This window comes from Cryptococcus neoformans, chromosome 1 (assembly GCF_000149385.1).
Source record: "Cryptococcus neoformans var. neoformans B-3501A chromosome 1, whole genome shotgun sequence".
NCBI lineage: Eukaryota > Fungi > Basidiomycota > Tremellomycetes > Tremellales > Cryptococcaceae > Cryptococcus > Cryptococcus deneoformans.
This window is the reverse complement of record NC_009177.1, coordinates 784464-803541: the sequence shown is the minus strand read 5'-3', so window position 1 is coordinate 803541 and position 19078 is coordinate 784464. Positions and strand designations below refer to the sequence as shown.

General features: G+C 49.0%; 6 protein-coding genes across 6 annotated transcripts; 3 read left to right on the top strand and 3 right to left on the bottom strand.

Moving 5' to 3' along the window:
• Positions 1-607: 607 nt before the first annotated feature.
• CNBA2980 (hypothetical protein) lies at positions 608-2580 on the bottom strand (the record flags this gene model as incomplete). Its single annotated transcript, XM_773205.1, has 10 exons — positions 608-737; positions 790-941; positions 1002-1149; positions 1200-1342; positions 1396-1995; positions 2037-2053; positions 2117-2247; positions 2304-2359; positions 2410-2443; positions 2519-2580. The coding sequence occupies 10 exons, from the start codon at positions 2578-2580 to the stop codon at positions 608-610; spliced, it is 1473 nt and encodes a 490-aa protein (XP_778298.1).
• Positions 2581-3207: 627 nt separating this feature from the next.
• Positions 3208-7147, top strand: CNBA2970 (hypothetical protein; the record flags this gene model as incomplete). Its single annotated transcript, XM_773204.1, has 7 exons — positions 3208-3368; positions 3427-3693; positions 3743-4249; positions 4298-4504; positions 4555-5172; positions 5222-6675; positions 6729-7147. 7 exons carry the CDS (start codon positions 3208-3210, stop codon positions 7145-7147), a joined length of 3633 nt encoding a protein of 1210 aa, XP_778297.1.
• Positions 7148-8614: 1467 nt separating this feature from the next.
• CNBA2960 (hypothetical protein) lies at positions 8615-9983 on the top strand (the record flags this gene model as incomplete). Its single annotated transcript, XM_773203.1, has 5 exons — positions 8615-8647; positions 8708-9020; positions 9071-9658; positions 9711-9859; positions 9921-9983. 5 exons carry the CDS (start codon positions 8615-8617, stop codon positions 9981-9983), a joined length of 1146 nt encoding a protein of 381 aa, XP_778296.1.
• A 159-nt stretch (positions 9984-10142) lies between these two features.
• On the bottom strand, positions 10143-14993 carry CNBA2950 (hypothetical protein; the record flags this gene model as incomplete). The annotated part of the gene is made up of 11 exons (XM_773202.1): positions 10143-10746; positions 10816-11081; positions 11144-11370; positions 11423-11668; positions 11728-11854; positions 11909-12678; positions 12754-14108; positions 14166-14356; positions 14413-14504; positions 14547-14684; positions 14738-14993. 11 exons carry the CDS (start codon positions 14991-14993, stop codon positions 10143-10145), a joined length of 4272 nt encoding a protein of 1423 aa, XP_778295.1.
• Positions 14994-15223: 230 nt separating this feature from the next.
• Positions 15224-17804, bottom strand: CNBA2940 (hypothetical protein; the record flags this gene model as incomplete). The annotated part of the gene is made up of 6 exons (XM_773201.1): positions 15224-15562; positions 15624-15741; positions 15793-16154; positions 16214-16850; positions 16905-17288; positions 17323-17804. 6 exons carry the CDS (start codon positions 17802-17804, stop codon positions 15224-15226), a joined length of 2322 nt encoding a protein of 773 aa, XP_778294.1.
• A 183-nt stretch (positions 17805-17987) lies between these two features.
• CNBA2930 (hypothetical protein) lies at positions 17988-18988 on the top strand (the record flags this gene model as incomplete). Its single annotated transcript, XM_773200.1, has 5 exons — positions 17988-17993; positions 18033-18368; positions 18424-18664; positions 18716-18863; positions 18922-18988. 5 exons carry the CDS (start codon positions 17988-17990, stop codon positions 18986-18988), a joined length of 798 nt encoding a protein of 265 aa, XP_778293.1.
• Positions 18989-19078: the final 90 nt, after the last annotated feature.

The window sequence follows — 19078 nt, the reverse complement described above, 5'->3', positions numbered from 1 at the left end:
GATTTGACACAACCACTGGAAACTCGAGGACTGTTATCGCGAGACGACGAAAGCTACTCAGAAAAAGCCGAAGGCTGGTGCAATGACAACCCATCGGAATGCAAAGCCGTTGTCAGTACGTTTGAGATTGTCTATTTAAACTTGCCAGATCATACAAGTATGTCACGTTTGCTAATTGCAATTGCAATTATCATTTGCGGTTTCTAGGTACGCTTTCCATTTTTGGACTTTTTCTTGTAATCTTCGTCCTATTCAAATGCTATCGTCGTCGAAAGCGTCGTCAAGCAGTCGCCAGGGATTCATTGGAACAGACTGAAGTCAAAGCAGCTCAAGATGCGCTCGAGCAAAGAGTCGAAGAAAGATTCTTCCATCGACAGAGAGAGATGAAATTGAGGCACGATATGGAGATGTTAGGATTAAGCAATGATAAGGGCAGGTGAAAATATGTATATATTTATAGATATATAGACATATTGTATGGGCTTTTCAACATGCGCCGTTGACTTTTATTCAGGTGCCGTGTACTTATATAAAAACAAGAAGTATCATAAGGCTCTATCTCATAAACGAATTCGTGACTCCCTACATTGTATCCTGTCTCTAACACTTAAGCTGTCACCTTGGGGCCTTCCTCCTTATCAGGGGTTGTTGCTTCAGGCTTGTGGGCGTGCGACCTGCTGAACCAACCCTTCTTTTCCTTCTCCTCCTTCTTCTTCTTGCCGGCGTTCATAACAAGCCTGTGATGAGATTAATATCGATCGCTTTTTGAGGAGATTTCGGTGGATTTACCTCTCAAGTTCTCGCCTTTCGTCGTCAGATTCATCCGCCTCGACTGCCTTGAAGATACCACCAATCGTCATGATCGCTTTGGCACGCCTGAGAGCCATATCCTTGTGAATGCCTTGTTCGTAAAGCACTCGATCGACTACCACGTTAAGCACCTAAACGAGCCACCATTAGCCACTGCATGGACAATAAGAGAGGCATCAGGGGAGATTTACATTGATAACTTCCCAACGGGTGGCACGCCATGTGGTCAACAACATCTTGCTAGATAACTCTTGTGCAAGGGCTTCAATTTCTTCTTGAGAAGCGTCGCCCTTTGCCTCCAGCCTCTCCATTTCAGCCATGGCGCTTTGTACACCGACCCTGCTTCGTGGTGAGCTTTGGAAATGATTCTACTAACAAAAACAACTTACGCAGAACCCAGCAAGTTCCAGCCCTCTTTCATCATCCCTCCCTTCTCCTTTAATCGCCCGAAGAAACCGCCACCAAAGAACTTTTTGCTCTTCAAAAAGTTGCCCGCTTTGGTAATATAAACTTGACCGATAGTGTGGAGCATCTGATGATATTTATCAGTAGTCGATCATACTGAAAAAATATAAGCTGGCTCACTTCAACACCAAAAGATTCAAGTTTGAGGTCTTCCGCTTCAATTCTTATTCGGTTTTCAAAAGCCTTAGTCTCCGCGTCGTTGATATCGCCGGGATTCTTGGCATCAACAAAAGGCCTAATCCTCTGCACGAGCCTGTCTTGCAGAGTCTCAATCCTCTTTTGTTTTTCCTCATCCTGTTTCTTTTCCAAAGCTTCCAACTGTGCCTTTTGCTCGGGTGTCAACTTGGGCTTGCCTTTTTTACTGCTTTCTGGTTTCTTTGCTGCGCCAACTGCATCCGCTTCCCCGTCCGCCTTACCCGTAGGTGTGTTAGTCCCTGAAGCAGAGGAGTGCAAAGCAAGGGCTTGATTTTCGCCGCTCACGCCGACTTCTGCTTGAGCGGCTTCGTTCGCTGCGCCAGCAGCTGACTGACCCAACGGGTCAGCGGCAGCCGAAGCAGCAGCTGCACTAGCTGCTGCAGATGTCTTTGACGAGGGTTCGGTGGCCTCCGCGGAAGCCTCAGCATCGGCTTTGGCAGCTGCTTCCATCTCGGCCTTTTCTTCGGGGGACATGACAACATCCATGGTGGTGGTAAAATCCTTGACGAGGGCAATCTCGCCGATCTAAACGTAGGTTAGAAGATATTTTCGTGGTAAAAACTCACGTAATCAAAGAACGCCTCTGAATGGCAAACATCAGCTGTCACACTAGATGAAACCGCATTGGTATTGATTGCTCACTTACCGCCACCAAAGATTTGTGAGAAGATTTCCTGAGGGTCAATATTACCCCCTTCAGGGCGATTCATCGCATCCTTGCCAACTTTATCGTAGAAAGCCCGAGAGTCTGGGTCAGATAAGATCTGATATGCTTCACTTTGATCGGACATCAATATTCCTGAACATTCAGACGAAAGCCGAAACACACATACCCAATATCCTTGAACTTCTCAGCAGCTTCAGGAGCAGGGTTCTTATCAGGGTGATACTACATGACCATTAGAATTGACATTGTAGATATTCATGGTTCGTCTTTACCTTGATGGCAAGCTTCCTGTAAGCTTTCTTTAACCTGTGGCATATCAGTCGTACTCGCAAATGGGCCCGCCGTGCGTGTGCTAAGGACTAACTGGGGATTGATACTCACTGGATATCGGTTGCGTCAGGCTGGACCTCGAGGAGGTCATAGAGCTGGGTGTCCTTAACCATGGTGGGTAATGCAGTGGAGGAGAGGTTTGTATGGGAAATGAGAAATTTGAAGAGGGGTAGTTACTAATTCTTGGAGGGGTCCCCGTGAGCCGTTGGAGGTGAATTCACTACCGAGTGAAAAGATCCCATCACGTGACCTCGTAATGATGCGTCGTCAATGACGAGTTGACGACAAGACAGGAGCCACTTGCAGCTTACGTATTATTGTTCACTGCGGGGCGCAGCGGTCACGTGATTGGACTATTACCGTTGCTGCGCTTTCTGCGCGGCTGCCGTGGGTGTCTAATTATGGATGGGTGTATGTATTCTAATGATGTTATTCGCTCCTTTCGTCGCTCAGCCATCAAAGTAACATTCACTCTCCGGGACCAGGAGGGCCATCAGTATCCCGTCCAAGATTATCAGACAGTCACCAGTTACAAGAGGCAAGAGGACAACTCAACGTCAGTGCTCCGACGCTTACACTGATCGCGGCTCAGTTCCAAGACCCCCAACTCGCGGCTGGTCCTGAAATCGCAGACATTCGCCTATCAATACAAATTATCGATTTGCATCTCAACAGCAACCATTTTTACGTACCTTCAGCTACTCAAATCATGTTCCATCCATAAATAGAAACAGAGCAGCATGGGCGAAATTCCTCTTGCCGGACCATCAAGACCTCGGCGGAGGAATAATACGGAATCCGACGGCATATCGATCAGAGTCGCAGCTTTACAAAAACAAAATGCTACTCTCGTCGGTGTTGCTGCCAATGAAAGCGGGAAAACTAGGCCACCCCCAGCATCGTGCGTCGTGTTCTCATCTGGTCTTTTAGCTTCACTAACTGGTCACTCCTTTAATCAGTCCTTCAAGATCGCGTCCGCATTCATCATTGCCGTCTCGACCTGATATCGATGATGATTATTATCGAGGTATTTCTGGCCCAATGCCATCAAGCTTGACTTCAAACTTGGAATTCAACGATGCCGATGGACTGGGTGTCGCTGGATCTTCCAGACCCCGGCGGAAAGATTATGCAGCCGTGAATGGTGCGTCTAGCAGAGCCGCAACTTTGCCAAAGCATGGTGCCGCTGTCAAGGACGAAGGCGAAACGCAACAGCTTCCAACGTCGTAAGTCTGTTTGTACTTCGTACCGTGTATGTATTAAGTCGTCTTTCAGCCCCTCAAGACCCCACTCAAGACCCCACCCATCCTTACCCACCCGTCCCAGAAGAGACAATGAATTCTCTCGTGGTGCTTCCGGATCATCTACAAACAAGGTACTATTTGACCCCACAAAACTACATGAAGTACGGAGAGTGGAACCGGGCAGTACAAAGAAATTATTCGACCCCGTAGCACATGATCCGCGTTCATTCACTTCTCTTGCAACTCCTCCGTCATTACCAGACACAGAGTCCGCGCCATCGACCAGCACCACAGCTAAACGGCTATTACGTCGTGCTGCTCCTGGCACTGGAAGTGGCTCCGGGCAAAGTGGGAGTAGCAAGCATACCTGGGAGATCGACGCTGATAGAGAACGAGAAAGGAGACGCCGTAGAGAAGGGAGTGAAAGGGGCAGCACATTATCGGGGAAAAAGAAGGACAGTGATGCAAGAAGCAAAGGATCGAAGAGCAGTGAAGGGAGTGAGAGCTTCAAAGATAGGGAAAGGGGCAAGGGCAAAAAGTACGTACAACGTACCGAAAGAGACAAGGAAGGCTGACAGATTTCAAGTGACACTGGCGTCAAGCCAATCTTGAAGAAAATACATGATGAAATCAAAGAGTTGGAGCAGGAGCTTATAGAAATACATCGTAAAATGGCTCAAGATCCGGAAGCTGGAATTTCTGCTCTTTCCAGCCGCAAGATGGACTCCAGAACCCCGAAATCACCGTCCGACGATGCTGTGGCTTGGGTACAGCTCATATCTAAACACAAGCAGTAAGTTAACACCTGCTACTCGAGGTAATTTAGCTCACGTCGGAATTTAGACTTGCAGATCTCCATGACCATTTTTTAACAACTCTTTTTGATCCGCTCGTCCCTTCATCCTATCATCAACTTTCGATTAAATATAACATTCCCTCGCGTCTGTGGCAGACTGCATTCTTCCTCATTCTTGAGCAACTTCGACACGCATGGGTATCTCACCACCCTTCCGCTTTGGACCTGCTCACCGATGTGGTGTACGATGCTTACCGGTTTTACTCGGAGCTATTGGAGAATCAAGCATTATCAGGACTGAGAGGGGCGTGGATCGAAGCGCTGGGCGACCTCGCTCGATATAGGATGACTATTGCTTCTCACGTCGCTGACATCGACCCACGCAAAGAGACAGAGCGTATTCGGGATCAAAGGCAGGGCGCCGACGATGACAATGACCAGGATCCAGAAGGGAAACCACCATTATCAGGAGCAAGCATTGGAGCAGAAGTTGCACAGAATTGGGATGTTGAAGATAAAGAGACCTGGAGAGTAACTGCGAGGGACTGGTACACGATGGGGATAACCGAGAAACCTGGAGAAGGCAGGTTGCACCATCATCTGGCTTTACTGTGTAGGGACATGAAGGGTCAGGAAGGAAGGGCGCTCCATCATTTTGTAAAGAGGTTTGTGACTACATAAACAAAGTTGCTCAAAGCTAACATCACGAGAAAGCTTGGTCGTCACCCACGAGTTCTCTACTTCCCGCGAGACTATTCTTCCGCTATTCGACACGGCTCTCCAATCTCAGCGTTCCCTCCCTGAAGCTACAGCAATGGACCTTTTCATTCGCTTACACGGCATGCTCTTTACCAGGATCTCGCTTGATTCCTTTCCCGATGTCATGTCTCGTTATGTCGAGCGTCTTGAAGAAGACGCAAGGCTTGATGGTGTCAGTCGGAAGGCCACAATCAGCCAGGTGGACTGGATGATCATGGGAGTAGTGAATATTGCAGGGGTTTTACAATACGGTTCAGCGTCTGGTATTATCAGAAAGGCATTGGCTCAAGAAGGGGCTGAAAGAAGAAAGGCTCAAGCTCAGAACGCGGACGATGAGGAAGGGGAAGATGTAGGAGAAAACCTTGAAGAAGTCAACGGTATTTCTAAAGATACTGAACTCGTTTCTCTGCCAGCTTCCGTGGCTGAGAGTGATTTACCCATCACATACACCCACGCTCTATTCTTGACCTTTGCAGTTTTTGGGTTCAGCCTTGCCCATCCGAATCGTATTCAAGGCTTCCACCAAGTCCTCAACCCTTACATCATCATTGTCCTGACTTTTCTTGCGACGCTGTTCCGTCAACCTCATGTCGGTGTCCATCTCTTGCCTTACGTCCCATGGCAACTCCTAGCAGATTTCATCAATTCCGCCAATCTCTCGCTTGTAGAGGAAAAACGACTGGCAAACGGTGCTCCGCTACCTGAAGACTGGCTTATAAGGGGTAGTGAGTGGGTCGGCCGACGAGTATATGAGCGTGGATTTTGGAAAGGAAAATCTCCTTCTGGTCGAGGATCCAGTGGTCTGCTTCAAGCTCAGCCGCGTTCCGGCGAACGCTTCCAGTCGGAGATGGACGTCCTTTTATCCAATTTTGACGCGTCAGTTGACATCCAGGAAGGTGTCGTAGACGAAGCGGAAGGAACCGACTTGACGGATGGACCAGCGGCAGTAAACCAAAGGAGATGGAAGAGAGTTGCCTGGGCGGTGGGAGTTTTGGCCAAGTCTGTTGAAGGATTCGAAATCAGGGATGGCAAGGTGTATGTGGAAGGTGCATTGCAAGAAAAGGTGAAGGAAAGAGAGAGAAGGAAAGAAGAAGAAGAAAGAAGGGAAAGGGAAGTGCTGGAAAGAAAAAGACAGGAAAGAGAAAAAGAAGAAAAATTGCTAGGACTGGAGATGGGCGAAGAGAGTGATGACCAGGAATTGGTCGACCTTCGAAGGAAACTGCAAGATCTTAAAGCCCAAGCGGGCGTGCAAGTGTCAAGGAAAAGCAGAAAGGCGGCCTCGAACATCTTGGATGTCGTGGCAGGATATACTATGTTAATATTTGATACAAACATACTGCTCGACTCTTTGGAGTTGGTCAACAGAATTGTTGAAAGCGGTCAGTGGAGCGTGGTGGTTCCTCTTCCAGGTGAGTGTCCCTGGAAATACGGTTAAAAGAAAAGTTCTGATCCAGAGCCGTAGTGGTAACCGAGCTGGATGGCTTGTCCAAAGAACATGGCGCCTTGGGCGCTGCAGCTCGTGCGGCCGTTGCTTTGCTGGAAGAACGCATACGTACACACGCCCTTTGCCTCAAGATTCAAACCACTAAAGGCAACTATCTCTCGGACTTGCTCATCCGAACGGAACAAATTGACTCCTCCACTTATGCGTCTTCAGAGGCAATCGCGCGCACTATGGATGATAGAATCGTCCACATTGCGTCCTTTGCGCAAGAACATTTCGTGGATCGGACGATCTTACTTGCGATGCCGAGGCCGGAGAAAGGTGCGACGAAGGTATTGTTGATCAGTAACGACAGGAATCTCAGGCTGAAGGCCAAGGCGAGGGGTGTTGAAGTTGCGAATGAGAAAGAGTTGGGTGTTGTCCTTGCAAGAGTCTAGGAAACAAAGTGTAACAGGGATTGCAGGCGATCTTTTGGATGGCCGGTGTATAATTTGTAGCCTATATTATGCATGTCATAAGTGTATCTGGCGATGCGCTATGATCTGCTGTATCAAACGCACAATGACTCGTCGTCGACATCATCTCTGCCGTCTGCTGCCATTCCATCCCCATTCCGCATCCTCTTGCCATGAGATACATCATCATCGCCCACCTCATCCTGGCCTCTGCCGTCAGCGCCGCCCTCACGATCACAGAGCCGTCTGCCGCTCATCAGTGTAAATTCCATGCACATCATCTATCTCCCACTCTTTGACTGCGCTCACTCCATACCTCATGATCAACCCTATTGCTAGGAATCTTGAATTGTAATCTGTCATTGGTCCACGCGCAATCATATCGTATACTTCCCTCACCGGGTCTGTGTCGACCGACGATTGATGTCATATATAGAGGTCCCCCAAAGTCTGAATAATACTCCTGCCTGGGAGGGCGAGGACCCTACAGAATTCTCTGTCTTTTTGGCCAATTCGGACACCAATGTACTTGTGAGCAATAGTCACACATGCATTTCTGTTGACAGGCACCCAAAAGCTGACCATAACTATGCGATTAGACAAGCATGTTGGCCCTCGCATTGATCGTACCCACTTATCAAACTTCGCTAACCATCAATCCGTGAATGTCATCACCAGGTGCTAACATCGCACTCGGCGAACTGTAGCTCATAACTTCTGTAAGGGAGATGCTACTCCAGCTACGGGCTACACCCTTCTCATCACGAATCCGCTCAACAACTCATCCGGTACGTGGGGTCTCTGGGAAGCTAACATCATACAGACGTATATGGTGCCTCCGGGTTCTTTGAAATAAAGGCTGTCGGTTCTGCCTATGCTCCCCAGGGCACAGTATCTGTCGACACATCCGCTACCGCCGGGGATACTGGCTCTCAGGCCGGCTCGGGCCCTGCTTCTACGCCCTCTGCGACCGCATCTCCTACCTCGGACACATCCGGCGCAGTGCGACCAATCAAGGCGATGGGGATGGGCAACCTCTTAGCTACAACGGGAATGATTGCAACCATTTAAGTCCGGTCCGCAAACACCGTGGTAGACGGAAGATTGAAAGGAGGCTAGTTGAAAACCAATATGCTGACATTGGTCGCGTGGGTTTAATTTGCTGGTACGACTGCTGTCGCACATTTCAATGTAGAGTAATTTTGTAGGCGGTTTTGCTATATAGGCGAGATGAAGTGGAAGAACAATGCATGCATGCCGTTGCCGAGGAGCGAGAGTCGATAATAATAAGGAACGGAGGGAAGTTAACGGAGGAGTACTGTCTACTGAGCGCGCATGTCGCCATCCGCGCATTTCCCCCTCCACCGGAGAGATGGCTTATCGAGATCATATAAATCTGACTCGTTCTCAATTCACTCTTTTCTCCCTCCCACATCTCTACAGCCCACAATGCATCCCCATCATACCCCTCTCCTATCCCTGGTACGTGCCTCCAGTACCTCATAACCCGCTACTCAGCTGACCAACTACTATATCGGACAGCATCAAGTAGTACTAGATTATGTGATAACCAACGCATATGCCTCCACTGCCAAATCTCTATCTCAGAGCTGTGCTTCAGGACGGGGTGCATCTCCATCAGGCGACACGGCAATGCCCTCTGACCTTAAGACAGGATCCAAGAGCGATGCCAACGGAGATCAAAAGACCAATGGTGAAGCGGATGGAATGGACGTTGATGTGGAGATGGATGGCAGTGATGATAATGCAAACTCAGGAGAGGACTCAAACAAGAACCTTGATCGAGGGCCTGCTCTTGATGAACAAGCTTTGGATATGATTGAGCGACGTCGAGGTGGGTTCAATTGTTCTCCATCGAGGGACGGGTATTGATGTACAATGAAGAAATACTAGAGTATATTTTAAGTGGATCCATCGACAAAGCGGTGGAATTACTTGACCGCCATTTCCCCTTGGTTCTTTCCTGTTCTGAGCCCATGCCCTCAAATTACGGCGCTGCTACAAACGGCGCCACCAGCAACGGCACTGCGACCCCTAAGTCACGCCTATCTTCAAGTGGCGGTCCTCTACACTCCGAATCTTCCATCAATCATAGCGTTCCGGTTTTGAACTCTTCTGTTCACCCTGATCACATCAGACTCAATCTTCAAATACAGCGATTTATCGAATCCTTTCGTCAAATGAACCCCTCTTCACCGTCCTCTCCTTCTTCCTCGACATCCTCTCCAGCAAACTCACAAACATTCAACGGAGGTTCAGGTGTCACTCTTACGCATGCCTTATCCGCAGCGCATGGATTACATAGCGAAGCGAAGAAGCTTCCCGCAGAAGTGAGAGCCATATACCTTCAGGAAATCAAAGATGTTGGGGCGTTATTCGCGTACGAAAATGCGGAAATGAGTCCCTTGAAGGGGTTTCTGGAGCAGAGTAGGAGGATTAAACTTGCTGAACAAGTCAATAAGGCTATTCTACGTTAGTCAACCGCCTCGTAATATGGAATGCTGTTCAAAAACTAATTTCAAAGCAGGGTCCGAAGGAAGAGCGCAGCAGAGCCAGCTCGAAGAGTACTCAAAGAGACTAGAAGTATATTACAAAGTATTGGAAGGAAACGAGATTGATCCAACACCCCCTTGGACAGCGAAAGATGGGCTTGCGAAAGAACACTTGGCAGCTGTGAGTTTATGTCAATTTGATAGATAGGCCCTGGTCAATGAGCTGACAAACGCCGCTATAGTACTGGAAATATCATGATATTAAGAATTTCAATCTGCATGATTTTGCTTCCCTCAGTTGGTAAAAGCGTTTGAAGTGGCTGTTAGTTTGTTTGTATTGATAACTATACAATATACATGTATTATCTATAAATTTGCATAGGTGGCTTGTCATCTTCGGTTCGAAATCTGTATCACTGGCAATGCCATACAATATTCGTATTCGCACAAATCATTATCATAATCTATAAAACACCGTACTTGGCCTGCTCTCTCAGAAAGGTGTAGCTCCCGCTATCCGTATCATCGCCCTTTCCCACTCCACAGCCCCGGAGGTAACACGTCTCCCCGAATCCAATCCCTAGGAATGGCCTGAGGGGGTGCATAACGGTGTAAGGTCTAAATCCTTGAGTCATCACATCGGCAGGTTGAGAATCGAAAGATATAGACTCGACCGTCACCGGATTGCAGGAGCCGAGAGATGTGCGATGAAGGGACCAGTTGGCTGAGGACCTGATAGAGGCAGCTCTCGGATGCAAAGTAATATTATTGTTCATGGTGTAAGAAGGACGAATTTTAGGAGATGAATTGGACCTAGAACGAAGATGAAAATGGGAAAGTGCCGTGGAAAGCTTTGATTGGGTAGAAGAATGTGAATAAGCAGGTGTGACACCCATGATCGTCCCCTTAGATGAGTTTAAAGGAGGCTTGTTTAACAATGATACGGTCGACATCAAACCTGAGTGAGGCTGAAAAGATGCCGAGGCAATACCATCAGGATGCGCCAACACAGAGGCGGCTGACTGGGACAAGTTACGAATGTCATGAACATTTATCAGCCCGTTGAAGCTTAGGGTCCGATTAAGATGATCAGCTTATGCTATACTTTACCATTTCATATATCGTCATGATGCTCACCATGCGGAAGTCACATGCTTGCTTTCGCCCAAGATTACGCCCATTTTGGCTACACCGTCCTTTTTCGTGTTGAAGAGTCTCATGTCTTCTTGTTGGATTGATAAACCGGGTAGGTCAGCTTTCCACGAGAGAACAGACGTCCGTCGACATTGTCGGAGATCAAATAATTGCACCATTCCATCTGCTTGTCCACCGATTACCAGATTTCCCGATACAGGCTCAGTTATGAGAGTTGTGACAGGCACATTGGCTTTGGTCTCCAGCACCTGTTCGATGATGAGCCACTGACACTTGTATTTTACATATCTGTTCCAATCCCCTCACTTACTTGCACGCATCTTTCTGCCGGACAGTCCCAGACGTTGATAACCTCACTAGCTCCCCCAACGCACAATTTACCACTTTGCCTGAACCAAGTTGTCACTAGCCTTCGGTGATCTTCATCTTCTACCAGCATGTTCCGCGACGAGTGCATATTTAGCGCTTGAAAGCTGGCAATGGGCTTGATGCGGCTAGCATCTTGAGGACCTGCGAGGATGTGAATATCGCCATTACCTAGTGAAGGGTCAGCACGCTTGACATTACGAAGATATGTAAAAATGCGTACAGATTTCAGCTAGAATGACGATTTGCTCGTGCAACTCGTTCACAAACCTTGCAGAAGTCATACTGGTGTGTGATGCCAAGTTGAGCTTGACATGACCTATTTTTCTTGATGAGTTCCAGTCCCACATCAAGAGATCATGATCTCTATTGCAAGACATAACTGTGCTGTGAAACGAGTGGAAGGTCAATGTTGTCCATGGGTCAGGGCATATTATATCCTTCATAGACCATTTCCATGGCAAGCCCACTGGTACGCCACCGGCGTAAGTATAAATGACATGTAGCGTTATAATTATTATTACATACCCTGTTGTTCGGCTATTACGAGCGAATCCTCTAGAACGCGATGTCTCATAGTCCAGGTATCGCCAGAAGACGTTGATTTGATTGGAGAACTATCATGGGATGTGATTTCTGCCTTTCGCCTAGCTTGCTATTTGAACACTGCTTCAGCCATTGAAAAGGTTCATGTTAGACTTAGGCTCACCGTAATATGAGCTTGTAACGCCCTTTTATTCCTCTCGAACAAGCCATGATTCACTCTTTTCCTGCTTTTGGCCTCCTTGGCGTGCTGAGGCCTTTCGGCTGTAAATCTACAAGGGTCATTCCCAGAAGATGTACCTTGATAGAGCTCCTTGACCCTTTCACTGGCAGCTAGAATTGTTTCAAACATCTCATTGGTCCATTCTGGCTTGTTCTTTGATGAGGGAAATGTCGCAGATTGAATTTCACTCCAGACGTTGGCATCCTTCTTACTTTCCTGGGATTGAGACCTCAGCATATCGAGAGCTTTGCACAGAGGTTGATGAACTATTTTGGCTACCATAGGATCGGGATCGTACCGTTGCACACACACGGCGCTCAGGATAGCTGCTATCCTATTCAGCAAAAGCTTTTGTTTCGGTGCCATCTTCAGGTTCATCCCAAGGTTTATGATAGCTTTTTCAGCTACTGATATGTCTTGACGTCGAGCGTCGAGAGCATATCCAAGCAACTGAGTCCAGAGGGCCATTGCAGTGAAGCCTTTGGCAGATTTAAGTATTTGGATAAAGACTTCAGCCAGCTCCCGTCTTACTAAAGGGGATCCTTCCACTTTGCTGTGCTTGACCAAATGGTCTGAGAGTTCCAATATACCTTCTAGCTCTGATGCTCCCCATTCATCTCCGACAGGCAGCCATCTTGACAAAGCATATATTCCTGCCGCCCGATTTTCTACATTCCCGCTATCCACCATACGCAAGAGCTCTCCTTTTAGCTCTTCGGATAAGCGCTCTTCATCAGATATAATAAGACTTCCCAGCACTTCAGCGGCGAGCAGAGCCCCCCACTGACGAATGAGATCACAGGAGGAGTGAAGCATGATATTTGCCATGTTCAGGGAGCGAGACACGAAACGCGGTGCAGAGCGACCAACAACGAAGTTGGCGATGGTCGATAAGACAGCGGCAATCTGTACGGTGGGAACGAGGTTGAAATCTGAACAATCTTCTTGGGTATCCGGACCAGAGTCTCCTGCATCAGGAGACAACTTGTCATGGGCGAGGTTCTCCTGCAACACGATAAGAAAGAATTTAACGGCTGGAACATCCGTCAACCTATCAGCTGTGAGGCCCTCTTTGGCAAGCGCCAAGACGCACGAGTCATACTTTACAAGAGATGACCATATACTGATAACCTGATCCTTGATCCTTTCATCTTGCAATGCGAGAAGTTCAACTGCCACATCTAGAGCACCACCCTGTACGGCACGGGCCAGGCCCCGCGCGTCAAGCGCGTTGAGACAAGCATCCAGAGCAGAACAAGCCTGAACTCTGAACTCTTCTGTCATTGATGCTCTACAGATGATAGGCAGTCTAGTCAGGCCGGGCATCATCCCAGATTTCGGTGTCTCAGTGAAAAGCAAGCTTTGTCCAGCCGTGGTGATACTCTCGAGCTGGTCAGCCATGAAAGAGACAAGTTTGAGATCTTTTTCCCATGTGACATTGGGGTGAGCGTCATCGAAGTATTTTGGCAATTGTTCGAACAAATTGTCAAGGATAAGATCCCATGTTGTCCACAAGGCATGGTTGGAAACTGAAGACGGAATGCTCGGAACAGACTCAGGGGTCACTTTGAATGCTCCGAGAACCCTTTGCGAGAGTAAGAATCCGCTTGCTATATTGTTGACCACATCACCCGATTTTCCAAATAATTTCTGATACTCTGACCCATCGAGTGTTTGCCAGGCAATGGTATGCAGAATTGCCGTCAATTCCGACCACAATCGATCTTTCAGACTTTGGCTCATGTTCTCCCAAAGCCCGTCCATATAAGCGGGACTTTTTATGGTGGCTTTCTCGGCATTCTTTCTAGTAAGAGGAAAGCACTGTAAATTGTGGAACAACAGAGCGATCCTCAATGGTGTTGTCAGACAGGCAGTGAATAAGTCATCAGGTAAACCTTTGACTTTGGGCAGAACTTGCTCTGTGCTACAGGCAGCGAAGTGTATCTGCCGTTTAGCATACGTTGCCGGCTGCGTCTCTGCTACCGACGGATTTTGAGCGGCTGCCGTTCGGAGCTGAGAGTCAATCTCCTCTGCCTCTGTTTTGGCGGCGCGAATAAATCGACCTGCGTTTTTGCAGTCCCAGACGTAACATGTCGAAGCACCAGCCCAGGTGAGGAGGTCGAACAAAAGAATGGGGATATACCTATGAAAGTTGATCGAGTTACCTTTTCCCATAGTCATCGAACGACCTTGTACTTACTCAGAAGGGCCACACCCAGACTGCAAACACTCTTCAAAATTTTTATCATAGCACCACAGCTCCCCAGCTTCTGTTGGGGGCTCTTGGATTCCATGGCCGCTATAGATGACCGCGACATAGCTGTTGAGACCTGCGGCCTGTCGGGCTTTCTGAAGATGGTGTTGGATGGAGAGTTTGGAAGGATCTGGCACCTAAGTGAGTATTTTAGCATAAATCTTGTTTCCAGATATGTGGGATAACCACGTACGGAACGGCACCTTAGATCTGCATGCCTGCTCATAGCCTTTATCTGCTTTTCGTACTCTTCAAGTCCTTCATCAGCTTTCCTTTCTTCTTGTTCTTCTTTTTGAAAGTATACTTGACAGACAGCTGTTCACGTACGTTTCATAATCTTCATCATGCTGCCCGTTGGATCTTTTACAGCTGGGACAGTCCATGCATACATGCCTACTTCTCGCAAAGCCATTTCATGCGAGAGATGAAGACATGATAGTATGACAGCTTGACTACAGTGACCCACTGCATTCCTGATCAGTTTCAAGTTTCATTTAAGCCATTGTATGTGAATTTACCGTTATTCCCCTCGCCATCGACATCCACATGTTCTCCTTCCTGTAATCTATGCCTTACTTCTGTCCAAGCCAACGGGCCTCCTCCCTTGCTCAACACATCAAGTGTGCTTGGCGGATCTTTTGTAGAGCTTGTCCAAGAAGACGTGGTGGTCACCCAACCACTGGACGCGTTGTCAGTAGGTGTCGGCGAGTGGGGGTGAGAAAGTGGGAGAGAGTTGATCCGGCGAAAGGTTGCCGGTGGTACAGAGTTTTGCATTGTGCGATTTTGAAAATGTTGCTTCCACCAGTGAGTTCAAGCCTGAAATCTTGACGAATACTGTTGCGGTTAGTATTGTTACTATTCGTTAGTAGCGAGGTGTGGCAAAAATGGATATATACCATACATGTCCTTTGTGAGCCTAAGAACAAAGGACGTAATCAAAATACTTGAATCTGACGTAAAGGTTCGTAAAACTTAATAAAAAAACACTATGCGTACGCTGCCGTTCATTCCTCGTCCTCTCCCTCTTCTCCGTTTGCGGCCAAAACAGCATTGATGACGCCTTCCAATTTGGGTTCCAGTTCCCGAGCATTTGTAAATGCCACTGTAGCTTCTTGTCTTCTCTCCTTCTTGAGTAAACATTTTCCCAGCAAGAAAAAGACATTTGCTTCGTCCGGTGCACTGTGTGTGAGGGGTACAAGCGCTGAAATGGCCTCGTCGTACCGTTGAAGAGCGACAAGGGCACGAATGCGTTTGAACTGCACCATCGCGGAGGTGGGCGCGTATTTGGAGGCACGCTCATAAAAGTGAAGAGCTTGCACGACATCGTCTGACTTTTCCAGCGCCTTTTTTAAATCGATGTTAGTCGTCATTTGCTTCAAGAGGGTAAAATGACTCGTAACTTACCATGCCAACACAACATAGAAGGACGGGATTGGTCGGGTTGATTTCGACGGCTCTTCTAAAGTGATGCTCCGCATATCGCGGTCTATCCGTTTTGAGATATACTAGTCCCATCCCATACCTTTTCTTGATCAGCCGTCGATGTCGCCCGGTACGGAAAAAAAAAACATACCAAGCATTATAATGTCTTGCGTCTGTTCTGATGGCCGTTCGATAGAACGCCATAGCCCTCTCATACTCTTCCATCTCTACCGCTTCATACCCACACAGTGTCCACGCATAAGCGCAACCTTCATCCACTTGTGTCGCTCTCCTAAAACATCTCATAGCCTCATCATGGTCTTTTTGCAAGCTGAAGCAATTCCCCACGGCGATCCAAGCCTGAGGAGAGGAACGACTGATTGAGATCAAGCTTTGAGAAAGGTGTGAAAGCGCAGGGAGGTCGGTGAGATGCCAGAGAAGGGTGGATAACTGCTCCATGGATTGGATGCGGTACGGTTCTTGCTGTTGAAGAAACGTGAATGCTCGCCGTGCCTGCGGGTGTATGGTTTGGATTAGCAATAGCTTTTAAAAAGATAGGGCAGATGTTTTACCATGGCATAGTTGGCAATCTCGTAAAACGCCCTCCCTAGAATTTCCATTGCCCATGGTGATGTCTTCAACTCTCCGGGCAAGGCATCCACCTCCTTGATGGCCTGTTGGCACTGATACCGGCTTAAACTTTTGTAAACCCTTGCGCATTTTTTTACTATATCCTTGAGATACTCATCCGCTTCCCTTTGTAGAATCGCATCTTGCGATGTCAGCGAGGGAGGAGAAGGGACCTCGTTATTGGAGTTGGAGGAAGTGACTGATCGAGAGCGCGTGGCGTGCGGATCGCGGGGAATTTTGGGTGCAGGTTTAGAAGTTGTCGTTTTGAGCCGCGAGCTACGACGGGGAGCATCCGAGTCTTCGTACTTTGCGCCGTTTGGCCTCAATTCTTTGGCAAGAGGTAGTCCGCTGCTCATCTGTGACTGGGGCGTTTCCATTGGCCTTTTGACTGGATCTTTGCCTCTGGGTCGTTTCATAGTAGGCAATTTAGGTGGAGAGTCACTTCCTGCTGGGGTCGATGTACCACCTCGAAGAGACGATGGAAGGAAGCTGGTCGCAGTTGACATGAACGACGGGAATGGTCTCTTGGTCGGTTGTTCCGGGACCGCAAAAGTGGTGTCGCCTATTATGGATGACGAGCTTGGCCAGTTCAAGTCAGTGCTTTGCTGTACGACTGATGGTGAATGGACTTACTCCCAAGAAGAAGGATTGCCCATCATACCAAGACCCGTTTTCCCTCCAATTCCTTCGACGTCGGGGGTAAACAATCCACCACTATTGCCAGCACCTGCTTGGGCTTGGTGAAGCCTCAGAACGCCAGGTGCTGGTTCTATAGGGGATTTCTGGCGATGAATGTTTGGCGACAATGGGGGCCTTGACGATCGTGAGGCGTGCCTAGAGAGGGAAAGGCCCGCTCCTGCGGGGAAGAGGGACTCGATAGGGGGTGGGGCACCTTGCGAGTGCTTCGTTAGTTCCCGAATTGGCTGAAAGAGAGAAACATCAAAAGACTTCAACCTACCGACGTCACAGAGATTAGTAAAGGCTTCCCACATCCAAGGATCCTCATCAAGCGCTTTCCTATAATTTTCGATGGCTGTTTCTGGAGATTTACCTTTGTGTGACAGGTTGGCCAGGAGTAGATATGCCGTTGCAGCATTCGATGAGGGTGCAGGCAATGCTAAATCTGTCAAGTGTCAGGACGGGGTACTCATCAACGTTGCAACCAAACCTACTGATATTGGCACCTCTTTTCAACGCCCTGGCCAAGACGGCCTGTCCCTCCGAGTACCTGCCTAGTTTCTCACAGCAGCGAGCAACGATCATGGCACAGCCGCCACACACCTTGTCTGTCCTCTCAAACCTGATTTCCAGATCCAGATCGAGGTTGTCGAGGCCTGTGTGGTCTCTGACGAGGTGTATGGCGGAGTATGGCTCTGCTGCTTGGAGGAAAGCGAGCGCGAGCGCATGCAGGGAGTCGTGGTTGCTGTCTGTGGTGGGCGCGAGTGTGTGCCATATGCGGGCGTAGAAGAGGGCTGTGTGCGGCGGGTAGGAGGATGCGAGGTGCTGAAGACGGGCTGCGAGGTGGGTGTTCATGCTGGTGCTGCTGAGAGTGTTTGTGCTCGTAAATAATGCCAACATAACTCGACAACCCTCCACCGCCGGCGGCCGTCTCCGCTGGGCAAATTAAGTTAATAAGAAACACCCTGCTCGGCGTAAATAACGCTGCACCGCGCGCGAAACGGTTCGCACTATCCTTCTTTTCCCCGCCACGCCACGATGAATGTAAGCCGCCCCCCCGCCAGTCCCCCGCTCACGCCCCAGCCACAGACATATCCGGCGGTGAACCCGTACCCCCCGACCCAGGCGGCGCCCTCCGCGGGGCCCGGCTCCGGCTTCCCCCCCAAGTCAGGCCTCGCGGGCATGACTCCCCACTCCATGTCGTCCACCCCCGTCCCCAACATGGCCCCGGGCGCGGGCGTGCGCGGCGGCCTGCCAGAGGAAAGGAACGTCGCCCAGCTTGTCAGGGAGAACACCAACGTATGGGCCAGGAAATGGCAGGGTTTGCTGGACAGGTCGACGCCGCATGTGCTCGAAAGGTGGTTGGTCACCCTTGGATTGTTCTTGCTGTTTGCTCTCAATGTCATCCTGCGTCAGGGCGTGAGTGGCCGTCTTCACAGATCACTCGTCCCGCGTGCTGATATAAAGACCGTAGTGGTACATCGTCTGCTACGCCCTTGCCATCTACATCCTCAACTTGTTCCTCGCCTTCCTCCAGCCCCGATTCGACCCCTCGTTGGCGGAAGACTTGGCTGCGGACGATGTTGAAGAAGGTGCCCCCGGTTTGCCCGGTGCCGGCCCCGCCAAGACCCCGGGCGGACTCAAAGGATTACTGAACGGCTTCTCGAACGGGGAGGAAGATGAAGAGTTTAGGCCTTTTATCAGGCGTCTTCCAGGTCAGTATCTGCTTATTATGCACCAGTACACGGACGCTAATGTTACCGCAGAGTTCAAATTCTGGTACTCTGCCACCAAGGCTAATGCCATCGCTCTGCTTTGTACCATTACGCGCGCCACCGACGTTCCCGTGTACTGGCCCATTCTGCTCGTCTACTTTTTCACCTTGTTTGGATTGACTATGCGCAGACAGATTCAGTGCGTTTGGCAATTTCATTCGGGGGCGTTTGACATGGGATGCTGACACGGAATGCAGACATATGATCAAGTACAGGTATGTGCCTTTCGACCTTGGCAAGAAGGCACGATACGGAAGGAAGTAAGACATGGGGATGAGCCAAAAAAAATGGATGACGATAGGGGAATGAGGGAAGCCGGCTCTTATGATAGACATTGGTGCACCGTGTATGGAT